The sequence below is a fragment of the Nicotiana tabacum genome, chromosome 13 (assembly GCF_000715075.1).
Source record: "Nicotiana tabacum cultivar K326 chromosome 13, ASM71507v2, whole genome shotgun sequence".
NCBI lineage: Eukaryota > Viridiplantae > Streptophyta > Magnoliopsida > Solanales > Solanaceae > Nicotiana > Nicotiana tabacum.
The window spans coordinates 97,415,843-97,432,365 of NC_134092.1; the positions used below are offsets into that span (position 1 = coordinate 97,415,843).

The 16,523-nt window shown below is 37.4% G+C and overlaps 1 protein-coding gene across 7 annotated transcripts; it reads left to right on the plus strand.

Annotated features, from left to right (window-relative positions):
- Positions 1-1,843: 1,843 nt before the first annotated feature.
- Positions 1,844-14,056, plus strand: LOC107783956 (PHD finger-containing protein 1). 7 transcript variants are annotated; one of them, XM_016604983.2, is made up of 8 exons: positions 1,846-1,968; positions 2,214-2,295; positions 4,117-4,202; positions 10,456-10,858; positions 11,229-11,984; positions 12,083-12,301; positions 12,381-12,505; positions 13,215-14,056. In XM_016604983.2, the coding sequence occupies exons 4-8, from the start codon at positions 10,689-10,691 to the stop codon at positions 13,433-13,435; spliced, it is 1,491 nt and encodes a 496-aa protein (XP_016460469.1). In that variant the 5' UTR covers positions 1,846-1,968; positions 2,214-2,295; positions 4,117-4,202; positions 10,456-10,688; the 3' UTR covers positions 13,436-14,056. The 7 variants fall into 7 exon arrangements, 6 of the variants coding, with proteins under 6 accessions (XP_075084311.1, XP_016460469.1, XP_016460473.1 ...); XM_016604987.2 differs by having other exon boundaries at positions 10,762-10,829; XR_012698111.1 differs by having other exon boundaries at positions 1,851-2,295; positions 13,215-13,621; positions 13,762-13,829.
- The last annotated feature ends 2,467 nt before the right edge of the window (positions 14,057-16,523 follow it).

The following is a 16,523-nucleotide window of genomic DNA, read 5'->3' on the forward strand; positions in this document are numbered from 1 at the left end:
TGTTTCCCTTGTCTTCAATTAATATGGGTGTATTCGTGTTAATCATGTATTGCAAGATATTCAGCAACTTGCCCACTTGTATGGATTGCTTGATTATTTTACATTATTGTTGGGACTTTATCTTTCTTGTGGCAGCGACTTTGTCACTCATCTCGACATGCCTCTTGATTCTGATCTTTTGCCGTCTTGACTTTAGATTTGTAGTTCGTCTTAAATTATGAAACTTATCCGTGTTAAGTTCGAACTAGAAAGTCATTTTTAATATGATTCTTGATTCTCTTGACTATTGGGTTTCGACCCTACTTGAATTGGGGCTTCGGTCCATCTTGATACCTGATTATGCTTAGTGTGATGGCATGACGTACATATTGGGCGAAAATGGATATTTGGCAAACTCTCTTGGATCGATTATATATGCTTTCTAGACCATGAATCTTGAACATTGTTATTGATATTTGGAAACACTTCAAGGTTTGATATTCATACTTTTGATATATTTATTTACTTGCTTTAAATTTATGTTTCATTTGAGCTACCTATGACTGAAAAGGAAAAATTGAAGAATGTAATGGCTCTAAGCCTAAAATTTATAAACCACTAAGCTTTATTCTTAGCGATAGTTGTCTTCTATCGTAGGTAATGTGCGAGAAGAGATTTGAAGAAGGCCTTTTGGAGTAGACTTTTCGGGAGCTTTTGTGGAGATCACATTTGCATATGCACTTATATTTTGCATAGTTTTGGGTCTTGTGCATGATCTATATGTCACACTTATGTATGTAATTTTTGAGGCTTTTTGGATCTCAAGACCAAAATCTTATAACTTGAATTTGGTGACTTGTTTTACTGTTTTAGGGTGTGTTAATAACTCAAGTCTTGTAATATGCTGAATTTACGCTCTGCCTTGTAAAAATGTACAAAGGAGAAGACTAATTTTCCTTTTATACTCGCTGGTTTGAAATTCATGTACAATATGAACATGCAGTGATGTTGAACGAAAAGTATAATTTTGTTAGGAAGTTGCTTTAACGTGTTAATTATTCGAGAAGGGTTGTATCACATTATCTTGATATTTTAACATTGTATTTCATTTAAGAAATTTTACGAAGTGTATTTTCAAAAATAATAATAATAATAATATTACACTTGAAACCTTTATCGCATGGGCCTATTTCCGCTACGAAATTATTATGAATGTCTTTTTAGATTAATATTTTTTGAATGTTGTAAGTAGTAAGTTAGATTTGTTTCGTAAGTAGGACCCTCCCAAAGGGGTTGTTACAATGTTATAAGTAGATTTGTATTTAAGGTGAATGTCTATATTTTAGAGAGATTTAAGGTTTGTTATTTGGTGGTTAAGTCACTTTTTCTTTTTAAATAAAGGATTGTAATTCATCCCAAAATTAATATAATTTCCTCTCTTTTTCTTGCAATATTCTTCTTTTCTTTATTGTTTTATTTCAGATCTTTATATTTCAAGACTTGTGTAGTAGTATCAAACGGCATTATTCTCACGATATAAGACGTGGACTCAAATTTTTGCTATTTTTGGGCCGGTGTCCCCGCCTATCCCACGTATAATAGGAATAAAATAGTATTTGAATTTAAATGACACACTTTCCTTATTAGTTCATTAAATTAAAAAAAGAACGATATATTTTTATGTTTGAAAATAATTTAACTTTAAACTTTTTATTTTATCCACTTTATATTTAATGAGAAGCCTTCATAGTCACAAAAATATCATAACATATTTAATAATGTCTTTAAGATTTTTAGGACCACATATATAAATATATATATATATATATATATATATATATTTTTTTTTTATTTTTTTTTAGATTGATAAAGGAAAACCCTATTTAAAAAATTTAAATCGCGAGCCATCTAAAGAGATCCATAGTTCTGTTTTGCCACTGTCTTTTCGCGTTGGCGCTTTAGGGATTTGGCGACTAAAACTTGAAAAAGGTAAGAGGAGGAAGCAAAAAAGCAGTCTTTTGATCATCTACCCAAAAACTATTTAAAAGAAAGGAAAGCGAATCCTTTGATAATCTTCCAATAGGGTTCTATCCAATTCAAAGTTCAAACATACCTCACTCGCCCCGAACCTTTTCTCCATCTAAACAAGCTTTCAGTATTCACACAGTTCTTGCTGGGTTTTCTGACTTCAGATTTTTGACAAAATTGTTGGTTGGTCTAAAATCTTTTTACAGTCTGCGATGAGCTTTTCTTAAGCAGAGAGCCGCTGCTCATCTGCATTTGTTGCTGGGTCCTTGAAATTCTTTTCCCACCATGGTAAGTTTTTACACTGTTTACTTCAATTTTACTGTAATGGTTATTCTGTAAAGAATTTTCTTGCCAGTTCTGTGTGATATGGAGGGAATGAACCTAGCCGAAAGGAAGTAATCCGATGAAATTCATGCCCTTAGGATAAATTAGGAAGTGGGCCCCTTCCCTTAATAAACTCGTCTAGATCTGTTTGGCGCATACCGAGCAGTTAGAGTTCACCATTTGAGTTTCACTGTTGCTTGCCTCTTTTTCCAATTCCTTAGCAATATTCATTCAGCTTCTCTTCTATAGGGAAATTCGAGCAGAAACTAGAGACCTGTCATCTCAAAAACTTGTGCCCCTACTCTTACATTCCATTTGTTGCGTGAATAAGAACAAGTTGGTTTGTCTAAGTTGCCTCCAAGTCTCTCGATGACATGTCTGCCTAGGAGATCATTGTTAGTTGGTGATGAGTCTCCTACAGTTTTGATTCTTCTCCTCCTCTACTTTTGTCTTGACATGTCTTAGCATGTTGGGGTCTCCTGTGATCTTCTGTTGTGCTTTATTACCTTTGAGAAGGTGTTTCTGTGTCTCGTTTGGTTAAGCTTCCACTATTTTATTTATGCCTTTATTTTCAAATCTCTCAATCTTAATCTCGAGGTGTTCCTCCCTGTGTTTAGAACACAAAGACCTCTGGCAAGATAATCACACACCTGTTTTCCCCCTGTATTCTGACATGCTTTTGTATCTTCCATAATGATTGTACCTTTGAGTACAAAAATAGTCCTAGGAATGTTCTGTGAGCTTTCATCTTTTGCGCAGGCACCTTTGCCTTCAATGCTATGTGGAGAATGACATAGCCATAAAAGCACTTTTCACAGTCATCCTTCTAATTAAATGCTTCTTTCTTTCCACTCAGTCGTACCGTACATCTGTATCAGAAAAGTTTGCTGTCATATCCGAAGATTTGTGTCCCCAACAGCAAAATAAAATTTTCTATTCATAAATATAACTAGGTTTCTAATCAAGCACCTTAAAGAAATGATTGAGGAAAAATATAGATTGTTGTGGTTGACAAACAGGAGAATACTAGCTTTTACTTGGATCTCTAGAGAGAAATAAGACCTTCTCTCTCTTACTTTTTGTTGCTTTTCCTTGAATTTTGAACCTTTTTGTTTAGATGATCTTATAGATAAGTGGGAGTTTAATTCACTTTGGTGTAGATTATAATCTTATATTACATGGATCCTTCATATGTCTTGATGTACCCATGTTGAATGGTCAGACATGCACGTGGATATCTCATTTGAACTTTTCAAATTACACTAAAATTTAGGAACATGCTGCACTTGCCTATGTTACATTGATACTTCAAGGCCAAAGTGCTTCACTTGACTATGCTACATTGATACTTCATTTGCCTTGACGTACCCCTGTCGAATGGGTGTGGGTACTTTTTGTTGGTTCTTTAAAATGCACTAACAATTAGCAAAAAACTTGATGCGATCATATGGGATCCTTGCACATCCTGGACATGGTACGTGTCCTTGAAAAGATCTGTGTAACCTAAGTGGTTACCTGCATCAGTTAATCACACACGTAACCTTAGCCGTCTATGTAACATACTCCCTCCATTTCATTTTATATGACAATGTCCGATGGGGCACGATGTTTAAGAAGAAAAGGACTGCAAAAAAGGCTACTCAGTGCTCTATACCTAAAGTTTGTATCTCTGCATGCTATGGTTTCTTTCCCCTCTAACAAGAAGACTTAGACTCTGTGTAGTTTTATATTTCTTGCATAATGATATAGTGCATCTTTAATCAGTTATGTTGCGATTGATTGCAGGTCACAATCTGTCTAAATTGTGGTGATGAAGGTTGGACTAACGCATTTGTTTTCTGTGTGAAATGCCTGGAAGTTGCTGTGCATCGGTAAGTTGAATCAACACTGATGTTATTGTTATAGTTCAAACATTGTACTCTCTTTATTGCAATTTTATTCTCGAGCATGATCTTTCGATCACGGCTTGGGTCGTGACTGGCGCTATGTGAACTTGGCTCACCTAGAAATCCAACCTATTTTCATGACAAAAATTTGGCAGTTTTTATACTGGTAGCATTCCAATAATCCTGCTTTTAACCAATCACCACAAAAGATCCACCAACAAAAACCACAAACACAGAGACATTAACAATCAATATTTAATAGAAAAATGTCAAGACATCATAACGAAACTGTCAAACAAAACAATGAAAAATAATGCTTATCATAGAAAGTGTAGGGATTACTTTGGGCAACTCTCTACTAGTGGCTAACATATCTTCTTTACTAGTGGCTCACATATCTAGAGTAGTAGTATCAGACATCTAACGAATCTGTAAAGGATGAGAAGAGGGGGTCAGTCACTGACGGGTGAGTGGGATAACTCAACAATAGTCGTTTTGTTTGGGGATTAGTATTATACACATACACATACAATTGGAAAAAACATGTAAAGTAACAATGAGAAGAGACTGTGAATACACAATATTCGACAAAAGTGATTTATTATCAGAGGTATGATCAGAAGCGCCTGAGTCCATGACCTACGGTCCAAGAGTACTAGACTGGGAAACACAAGCAAAAAAATTACCAGCAACAGAAGTATCAGTCTGAGCAACCGGGACTACTTATGGAGATGTCTGCTTACTTGCTCGATACTGAAGGAATTCATTATATTGCTTTTCAGATAAAGAAAATCCCTGGTTACTTGTAGTCTCGGTCTGAGCAACTTAAGCGTATTTGGGCGGTCGACCATGTAAAGAATAGCACACTTCACGAATGTGTCCAAGTTTATTACAATAAGAACACTTGGGTCGAGATCTTCCAAAATGACCTCCTCGTCTATTCTCCATAGTTTGAGATGTTCGATTTTCTACTGTTTGGGATGCAGCAGAGGAGTCAAGTGTCTGTGATGAGATCACTTGGTGACTGGGTGCTGTAGCAAGGCGAAGTAATTGAGAGAATAATTCAACAACTGTAGGGACAATCGAGCTAGCCAAAATCTGGTAACGTACTGAATCAAGGTCATTAGAAAGTCCAGTGGGTATAAGAGCTAGAAACATCTTCTGTCATTGCTCTTGTTGCTTTTCAATACTAGCAGAAACTGCATCAACTTCTCAAATTCTGCAGCATATACTTGTCCCAAGTAAGTAGACATATCCAATTCATGTTTCTTCAAGCTTGTCATTCGCAATATCACATCATAGAAACGAGATATGTCATTAGTGTATAAAGTACGAGCCTTTTTCCAAACTAAATGACATGCCTGGAATGGACGAAACAAAGGCATCAACATGGAATCAATAGATCGCCCCAAGATACTACATAACTGAGCATCGATCTTTTCCCACTGTGCTTTGGCCTTTATCTCTCCCTCACTAGCTTTTTTGGTTAAGTGATCTTGAACACCTTGACCCTTGCACCACAGTTCAACAGAGGCAGGGTTTTGAAAAGCGGTCGTTTCCTTGCTTAAAGCGAGAAGCGAAGCGAGGCGACCCTATGACCGCTTCTGCTATATGAAGCGACTTAGGTAGGCAAAAACGTGCGCTTCCCACTAAAAAGCGAGAAGCGCTGAAGCGAAGCGAGGCGACCGAAGCGAGCGATTCCCTGTTTTAAACACATGCCAACCTATTTAATTAAAAAGAAAGGTGTTCTTTTATTAAAACATACGAGCAACAGAGAGAAAGAGGCGACTAGGGTTCCAAGTCTTGTACACTTTTCAACTTAAACATATGACCAACAACAACAGGTATGTGATTTCTTCTTTCACTGTTTCAGCGTCCAAATAGCAGCGAAATACTGGCGAATTTTTTTTCCCCTTCGGTTCTTCTTTTTCAGTCTTCTCATCTTCGTTGAAATGCTGCCCAGTTCTTCTTTCACTGTTTTTATGCTGCCCAATTTTTAACAGAATGGTATACTGCCCTTCCGCTTCACTTCAAAAAAGCGAGCGCTTCGCTTCTCGCTTTAAGCGAAATGGGGGTTGTCGCTTTTCCTCGCTTTACGCTCTTTACAACACTGAACAGAGGAAGCCTAAGCTAAATACTTTGAACTTCCCATTAAGGGCTCTGAAGTAATTATGAAGCTTGAATTTTCAGAATCCGTGTTTTTAGGACCAAATATATCAAATCCCAAAGACATCGTTGGATTGGAGAGAGGTCTAGAAACAAATAAAAAAAATAGTCAATTGTATCTCACTAAAACAGGAAGGAAACACTGTTTCTGCCGGGAAAAATCACTGTAGCTGCCGGAAAAAATTGAAAGTGATCGGAATAAAAAGAAAATATTATGGGTAGGTTCGGAATTACTAGACGATCAAACTATCCAAAAGAAAAAATTTCAAAATCTGGCCGGAGTAGACCGCACACGCCAGCACGTGGGACAGACGCACTGCCAGAAACAGATCTCCGACAGGCGCTTGGGGGCGCGTGGAGGAGTCTTTGCCGGAGAATCTTTCTTGGGTTGGTCGCCTCTGTCTTGGGAACCTTGTGGCGGTGTTGGATTTTGCACAACACCAAGAAAAAAGGAGGGAACACAAATCAGCCCTAAAAAGGTCGCCGGAATTGAAGCACGACGACTGTTTTGGCTGGGTTTTCTTTCCAGGATGTTTTCTCACTGCCGCTCTGATTGCATGTGAGAAATAATACATGGGAAAAATATTGTTTATGTATTAACAATAATACAATGAGCTCTATATATAATACATCTATTCCTACTACATATGGGGCTAGGACTAATTACACATATACATATTCTAACATTCGATATTCAGAGGCGAGTCCTAAGCAAGAAAAAAACCTGGAAAAGATTCTACTGGAAATGGCTCCACATGCCGGCACGTAACATTGACACGTTGTCCGAGCTTTTGGTGGCTCGTGAGGGTGCGTCTAGGGGTGTTTTTAGCTGCGGCTGGTAGGGGTTTGTTCGCCAATGCGAAGAACACCTGACGCGCAGTGATTTAAACACTCTAAAATCGGGGTTCTCTTCATTTTTCACTATTTTCAAGTTTGAGCTCGGCCTAGAAGCGATTTGAAAGAGGTTTTTCATCCCAACTTCAGAGGTTAGTAAATTTTAACTTGTTTCATTACATTTCTATAAACACCCATTGATTTTAACCTTTAATCAATGCTTTTTCATGGTAGAAATTAGAGATTTAGGTAGAAATTGGGGATTGTTTGAGAAATTGAGATTTAGACCTCAAAATGAGGTTGGATTTCGAAACTAATCACATAACCGGGCTCGGGGGTGAATGGGTAATGTATTAGTTTGTGTATAGGACTGACAGAAGGTGGTGAAGCTGCTCGGGCCGTGACTTCGCCCAAAAATAATTAGAAATAGGGAGAAAACTCAGCCTATGGAAGCTTAGTGCTACAGAGGAAACTCATCTCAAGATGGTAGCAATGGCTCGAATGCCATGAAAATTTCTAGCAAGAAAAAAGCTTCTTGTATTTGGTGTATCTTTACATCCGAGAGCAAGAGTACTTATACAAAAGGTCCTATGACTAATTTAGGGAAGGAAGTCAATTACAGCAATTACAACAAATCAATTAGAATAAAATCTCCCTAAATCAAGTCTCCTACAATTAAGTTTCCTGCAATCAAGCTAGTCAACAACTAGTCAATAGACCATTTGGGTCATTACATTTTAAGTGTGTATCTCTGTGTTTTTATTTGGTTTTAAAGCATGGGCATCAATGATCTTTATAACTAGCTGGAATGTTTACATGAACCTGTGATGGAATTGAGATTCCTTGCTGTAAAATCATCAGAAACCTTTTTCCGTGTGAACTATATCTATGAAATGGGAATAACTTACACATGTACTTGTGGTGGACAGAACGGTACTTGTACTAGTGTGAGGTAGCAGGTTCCTAGTGGAATAGTCGTATGCATCGAGTTCGCCTGTATACCACCGTACTTAAAAAAGAGGAAATGGAAATAACTTACACCTAAATTATTTTAATTGTGGATTGGACTGATATACATTGTGATTTCTCAGACACACACAGTTCTAGAATAAAGTTTAAGATGGGAATCAATATCAGCTGTCAGCAGTTCCTATGGGGTTACTCACAAGGACATCTAACCCTACTGATATTTTTTTTTATAAAGCTTTGAATTTGAACAAACTAATGTAGCTATTTGTATTTTATTAATTCGAATATAACTTAAACTTGATAGTCCCAACTAATTTACCTTTTCTCCTTGCGTTGAACATTCTTCGAAATGTTTGTCTGAGAAAAACTGCCCCTGTTTCTCTCATGGTTTGGTTGGTTAACTTCATGGATGGTTGTCTTAAATCAAGTACTTTGATTTTTCGTTATTGAGATCTCAAAACTAGGAAATTCTGTTAATCAATTCACAGTAGAAGAAGTTTCATCTGAACAATTCTGATTGTGAAAGGAAAACTGAAAAGTAATAGGAAAGGAACATACGAACTCTCACGACTATCAAAGAGGCAACAATTACTGAGCCCCTAAACTTTTTTGACGAGGTAATAGATTCTAATGTTTGAAAGGGAAATACCCCAATTTAGTGTTTATACCAAGTGGAGAAATCGCCCATACTAGCAACAACTATATAAGTATTCAAAGAAAGAAGAAAAGCAAGTACCAAAAAACAAGTTCCTTTCAAGAAGCTTTGAGATGACGCATCTCCAAATAGACCATCCACTAGAACCCCCTTCGGTGCATTTCCCTTCAGTTGTCGAGCTCCTTAAAGATTGGGAAACCAAATGTCGATGAATATATGTTTTAGAAGATCCATATATTATTGGAAGTGGAGATGATATTAACAACCTTTTATAGAAAATTTACAGTATTACTTCCTCCATTCAAATTTGCTTTCCTCTGTTTGTTTTTTGGTCCATTCCTAAAAGATTTGTACCTTTCTATATTTAGAAGTTATCATATTTTTTACTTTCCCATTCCTCTATGTCATGACTTGTTGTGGGTCCACATAATACCAAAACAAATTATTTGGTACAACAATACTTTTGGTATTTTATTCATATTCATTCCATGTCAAAAGTTTTTCTTTATTTTTTAACTTTGTGTCTAGTCAAATGTGCCAAACAAGTTGGACCAGGAGTATCATTTAGTTAAAAAGACTGTGATTTGGGGAAGATCATTGGTAAAGAACTTTCAGAAAGCTCTCAGTGCAGTTGTATTATGATTTTCAAAGCCCATGTGAAATCACATTTTGGAGGACAAGGGACCAAACAAAATGATTTTTTAATGGGTTGTGCAATTTTGTCTTAGCGACAGACGACCTAAGAAGGAGAAGACAAATACTTTTCAGTTGATGCTGCTAGTGCGGGAAAGATGGGGAGGATGTAGACCATGTATTAATACATTGTAGTTTTGCCACATAACTATGATCCTTGATTATTGTATGTTTAAGTAACATAGTTTGGGAGTTCCTGGTGCGTATTGGAAGCGTCCACAAGTTAGGAAATACAAAAGATGGTCAATATGAAGGACTTGTATTGTGAGAGTAGCTCCTACAGAGTCCACTGTGGAGAGTCAAGAGCTCCTTTTTATTTCATTTATATCTTTTGCTTTGAAATGATACTCCAAACTGTATAGGTGGATGAAGTTGCTTATCAAAATAAGTTATATAGATGGATGAAGTTTCGGATTTTGTTGTAAAACCATACTTTTGTATGTAGCGATGCCATTTATTCATTAAATCATTGTCTTATTAAAAAAAAGGATCTTTACAAACTAAAAGTTCTTTGAAATTTGATGAACCTACAAGGCTACAACCCTTTGCCTTCAACACTTAAATTAACCTTAAAAAAGAAACTTCTAATGAATCCAATTTGTTGAGCTATTCGTTGTTTGAATGTTGTACAAAATTTTGGTTATTCGGTCAGAAAGCAACTTCCTCTTCCTCCAGGGTTCTGTTTTCTGTTAGAATGTTTGAGTTATATATATAGTGGTAGAAGAGTTGGGTTCTTATGTTGCTTATTAATTCACATTGGACAAATATCATATGTGTAATGTGTCTGATACTGTAGTTATTAGAGCCTCTACGATCTTGGTAGAGAATCAAGTAGCTTCTCCCTACCAGCTGATGGCCTTATGTCATTTGACTTGTTAAAGTTTTTCCTTCTTCCTTCTTTGCGGTGACCACCTTGGCTAGAATGCCTCTTTCCGGTGACCAATCAGGCGGCACCATACTTCTCTGGCAGCATCACAACTCTTTTCATGCGTCTGCTCAAATAGCACTAAGTCACTTTACAGCATTGCCTTCTGGTTCTTTTTGAGAATCTTTCTTGGAGCTGTTTTGGTAATGCTGTGTTTCTTTTCTATGATCATTCCAACTATATCGTGCTTCTTTCCCGTGATTGTTGTAGAGGTGCGTGTCTCTTTTCGATGACTGTTTCGGCGTTCGCTCTTCTTTCCTGTGATTGTTATGATGGCACTTCTCTTTTTTATGATCGTCCAGGTACTGACGACTTTTTCTGGCAATTGTATCAGCAACTTGACGAGATTCCAGCGACCACAAATTTTCTGGTAGCTTTTTGTAGATTTTCCAACGAAATGTAATTTCTATGTTCTCAAAATAAGCAAACACAATAATTTGCCTACTAGTTTTGGGTGTGCTAGAACTTTTACATTTCGCATAGTTAAGTTCTTAATTTGGATATTATCCGACATTAAACAAATATCATACATAAATGTGTGCATTGTACCAATCACATCATTAAGCCTTCATTATGTCTCTTTCATTCTCTTAGTTTCTCATGGTTTTTATCTTTTCTCTAGGTCTTTGAAGTTAAGAATTTTATTTTCTTTCAAATAATATTTTCTATGGCATGACTTATTAGTTGCTGTTAAAGGTTAAATACCAAGATGGGTTACAGGTAATCCTTTTGTGTTTCGTTATATTGTTTGTTGATCTTGCTTATTCAGCTACTGCCTTAAAAAAGTCACCTATAAGGAATTTGTCAACTGGGTCTGTGATGACTGTGAAGTGAAGGAGCCAGGCGAACTAAACACCAAGAAATCTGATGCCATCTCAGTAGAAAATAGGGATTGCACTAGTTTAAGACATTGTAAAGCAACTTCTAAAGCAAAAGTGGATGTTCCTGAGACAAAATTAAAGAGTTGTCAAGGTAGGGATCAGCAACTTCATCAGCCAGGTGCTGGGATTGATTCGGTAGAGAATTGTCGTATAGCGGGTGATAGTCCAGTTGTGAAGATGAGCAAGAAGAGATCTAATCCTGCTTCATTAAGAGATGAAAAATATGAGCAAAGACTAGTACATTGCTCTTCTGAGCATTCCCACGAGTCACAGACAAGCATTGAGTGCAATGAACAAACTCAATCAGCTAATGCATCTCCATTGCCGGCTAAGCGATTAAAGGAAGAAGTTACTGGCCCACTGGCTAGGGAGAAATTGCATGCTCGCCATTTGAAGGAACCTTGTGAGGGAGATATTCAGCCTGGCACACAGGATGATTCTTCTAGCATGATTGAAAAGACAATGAGTATGTCGTCGCGTAGCAATCATCATGAAGAGGAATCAACGATTGGAAACGAAAGAAGATTAACACCTCAAACTAGAACTGTTGTTAATGGAGATCCTTCTCAATTTTCAAAAGGTGAACAGCCAAATGAACATGGTGGCCTGGACCGAGCGCAACCTCTTATTGATTTCATTTGGAGGTCAGGAGATATGTCATGAATTTTAACTCAGGAGATAATCTAACTGATGGATCTATTATTGTGTTAATGAAAATTTATCCTTTATTGTGATCTGACAGGGGTAGTTTTAACATCTGGAACAAAGAGTATGAGACATTTTATGGACAAGCTCACCTTTCAGTTAAAGCATGCCAAAAGGTTTTTGAAGAAGCAAGTTTGCTTCCAGCTTCACTTCAACTGGAAATGCTTCCAAAATCTGACTTATGGCCTAAGAGTTTCACTATATCAGAGCCGACTGATGATAACATTGCATTGTATTTTTTCCCATCGGACATAAGGTAATTACTTGTATATTTTCACCATGCACCAGTTATTTTGATCAAGTTTTGGTTTATTCTCCTATTTTTCGTGCTATAGATGGGAAAAGGTGTTTGATCGGTTGGTGGAGAAGATGATCAGTAATGAACTTGCTCTTCGAGCAATAGTAACTAATGCTGAGCTTTTGGTTTTCACTTCTACGGAACTGCCCCTGCTATACTGGAGTGAGTTTTTATACACGTACTTTCTATTTTGGTTTTTCCCGAACTACCCAATATGATATAACTTTCTAACAGTGGGACCATACCATAACTGTACAGTTCTCAATGTTTTCTCTATATTCTAGTAACAGTTTTTAAAACAAAAGAAAACTTGGAGACTTGTCATTGATAGGAGATTGGTAATGGGAAGTCGAGGATTGGTGGTCAGTGGATAGATTGGAGTTCCAGAAGGTATGATTCCCAAAAATTGTTTAGGCAGAGAGACAGTGTCTTCGTGTGGGTTAGAAAAGGGGGAGACTTGTCCATTTTTTAAGCCACAGCAGGCCAGACTGAGCTATTCTCCTATTGTATTAAGTCAGTTTCTTTAGAAAAAGTTGCTTCTTATTATATATCCTTCCATTAAGCGAACAAATTAACCAATCATCATTCATGCTTATCAAAGGTGAAGGTTTTATGCCTTGTCATATTGCCACTGGGTTAATGCTTTATGGACAATTTCTCTTAAATTTAAAAATTGTTATTTCTCCTAAAAAAACTTTTAGCTGGAAGTTTGGACCCACTTTCAGTATAATATAACCGTGCCAAATCAAATGAGACAATATAAACTGGAATTGTGGGAGTATTAGATTAAAGATGAATATGTATTCTAGGTTTGCATTACCTTTGTTATCCAAGGTTCATTGTTAAGCTGCTTGAGAAAATCAATTGGCAGGATTCCAGGGTAAGCACTACCTCTGGGGTGTTTTCAGAGCAAAGCGAGATTCCAGTAGGAATAGTATGATGCGAAATGGGAAGAGAGAATCTGAGACTCATCCAACTCCTGGGAATGAATTGGCTGTCAAAGATGGTGGAGATGTCGCAAATGCCAAAACGTGGGATCAGAGTCCTCTTAGCCCTTTGAGCAATGCAAGCCTTGGGTCTGCCACTTCCTAAAGCGTCTCTACTCGTTGTTTTGACGCATTTCCCTCACTTCTGTGATCTAGCATGCTGTTTAACTGGTCGTTAATGCATATATGGGCTGAGGGCTGAGGATCTGGTGGTTAGGACGAAACAGCTTTTGTTTTAGAGCCATCTGGTGGGGAGATTCGCCCGGTTAAAGAACCTAATGTCCTGTGGAAGGTACCTGATTTAACAAAAGCCTTCTGTTACCTGTTGATTTGAGGATCACTGAACCTGCTATATGCAGGAGCATGGTTTTACAGGGCCATTTATCTCGTAATTTCTCCTAATGTGATTATCAAAAGTCTAATCTTTTGCAGTTGTACATGATTGGCCGACATTATTAGTCCAAACGTCACCAAATGGTATGACAAGGAAGAGAGTTTTATGAGTTACCGCTCTGTTCCCCCCCCCCCCCCCCTTTTTTTTTTTTTTTTTTTTAATTTTTGGGTGAGATCCTTTAATCTTTGAGAGGATGTTATGTAAATGAAGGGTATGTAATACTAAACTCTCTTAAATGTAGGGTTGGCAAAGAGGGCGGGACGGGGAGGGTGAAGCCTTTCTTGCCACAGATATAACCTGTCCTGTCCCATTTAACAATAATTCTCTTTTCAACATGCCCCGTCGTGTTTAGCTTTATTTTCTTTTCTTTTTTCTCTCTCCATTTTTCAGTTTGCATGCCCTTATTTGGACGTGTGTGAAACTAGTGCTTGAATGTTGCAGAATGAATCGAGCTTAAATAGTAAAAGGCAAAGAAAAAGCTAACTAGGTTACGGCTAAGAGATATTTCTGATTCATAAAAATAGTGAAAAGGAAAATAGTTACAATTTATACCGTTCAAACTCTACCTGAATCACCCTAAAGAGCAAAATGGATAAGGATTCAGTACAAGACTATTAGGCAAATCCGATCAGGGACTAGATGGTGACATCCCAAGAAATTAACATGCGAAATGTGTAATACATAAGCTTCTACTTAAAACTATTGAGGACTATACTGTTACTTAGCAGAACTTTTTAACTCATTAATGGCTACGTACTCCTCCAGAAGCTTTGAGTCCAACCACGACCAGCTCTCTTCTATTCTCAAACTTGATTTTACATCATTTCTCTCCTCTTGAAATCTTCCTTGTCCTCAAGGAAGGAAGCTGGAAACCTGGTGTTCAGTAAATGATAGTCTTCCCAAGTAGCTTGTTCCTTTGGCGTGTTCTTCCAATGAATCAGAAGTTGAGTAACTACCTTGTTTCCCTTTTTGATCATTCTCCTCTCCAATTTGTTCTATGGTTTAGCACAATAGGTCCACTACTGGGGGGTGATTAAAAGGTTTTAACACATTATAGCAAAGCTTGAGCTGGGATTCATGGAAGGTAGGATGGATAGCAATATGAGAGGGCAGTAATAACTTATAGGCCTCCACCTTCTGTAAAACATGATAAGGACCATAATATTTAGCGGACAACTTAAAAAAATTCTGGTTTGACAAAGTGAACTGCTTGTAAGGTTGTATTTTTAGGTACATCTGATCTCCCACTTGCAACTATCTGTTACTTCTACTCTTGTTTACTAGGGACTGCATTCTTTGCTGAGCTCTATGCATGTGGAATTTGAGCATCCGAGTGTTGAACTCCTTTCTAATCATGCTTCTGTCTATCTCTTAATCTGAAGGTTCTCCAGGTATTAGGGTAAATGAATGGGAGGAGGTTTCCCATACAAGGCTTCATATGGTGTTGTCTGGATTGCAAAGTGGAAGGTATAATTATACCACCATTCAACCAATGGAAGATATGAGGCCTAATCTTGCTGTTTGTCTTAGCAATAACACCTTAGATAGGTCTCCACAATTCTATTCAACACCTCAGCTTGGCCATCCGATTGTGACTGATAAGCTGAAGAGGTGCTCAATGTAACTCCATTTCATGAAAACAATTCATGCCAAAATTTGCTGATAAAGACAGAGTCTAAGTCACTGATAATATTTTCTGGCATGCCACGGAGTTTGAATATTTGATCTAGAAAAACTTGGGCTACAAAAGTAGCAAGGTGGGGATGACTGATAGCAATGAAATGCTCATATTTGGTGAACCTATACCACCACCAAAATAGTAATTTTTCCTTTTGACTTGGGTATCCCATCTATAAAGTCCATGCTAAATATTGAACCATGCTGAATAAGGGATTGCTAATGGCTGGAGAAACGCTGGGAAAGCTACAATGTCATATTTGCTTTCTAACATACTGCACACTTTCTCACATAATTGTTAACTTCATCTCTTAGCTTCTTACAATAGAATAGAGACGAGATTCTTCTATAAGTGTTCTTCATCCGTGAATGCCTCTACTAGTTGAATAATGTCTTGTCTGAGTTGGTTGTCGTTCCCAATCACCAACCTACCATACCTCCTTAGTTGTTAATTAAGGAATATGTAGAACTTCAAATCCTCATCCAGTTTCTTAATCTTATTGATAAGTTTCACCATCTTTGGATCATGCTCCCAACTATCCTTAATCCTCTGAAGAAGTGAAGGCTCAGTGGGTGCAAAAGAGACCATAAACAATTCAGCAGTAGGTAGCCTAGAAAGAGAATCATCTGCCTTATTCTCCCTTTCCTTTTTGCACTCAATTTCAAAATCAAAATGCATGAGTTTAGCTATCTATTTCATCTGTGTTCCCATGTGCATTTTTGTTCCAACAAGAACTTCAAAGCCTTCTGATATGTCCTCACTATGAAGTGTCCTCCCAACACATATTAGGACCATTTAGTGACAGTCATCACTAAAGGTAGGAGTTCCTTGTCATATACTGATAACCCATGGTGCCTGACTTATAATCCTTTACTTTACTGAGATATGCCAATGGATGGCCTTCTTGCATCAACACTGCCCCAATCCCATGTGACAAACATCTATCTCCACAACAAACAACAAAGAGCTATTTGGGAGAGCTAAAACGGGTGCACTAGTCAGTGCTTCCTTCAACATATTAAAGCTTGAAGTGGCCATTTCATCCCAGTAGAACCCCTCCTTCAACAAGCCTGCGAGTGGTTTGATTATAATGCCATACCTCCAAATAAACCTCCTATAGTA

Excerpts from the sequence above, each read along its gene's own strand:
- LOC107783956 (XM_016604983.2), top strand. The coding sequence starts at position 10,689 with ATGACTGTTTCGGCGTTCGCTCTTCTTTCCTGTGATTGTTATGATGGC. Across the intron at positions 11,985-12,082 it reads CTTATTGATTTCATTTGGAG|GGGTAGTTTTAACATCTGGA; the intron begins GTCAGGAGATAT and ends GTGATCTGACAG. Across the intron at positions 12,302-12,380 it reads TTTTTCCCATCGGACATAAG|ATGGGAAAAGGTGTTTGATC; the intron begins GTAATTACTTGT and ends TTCGTGCTATAG.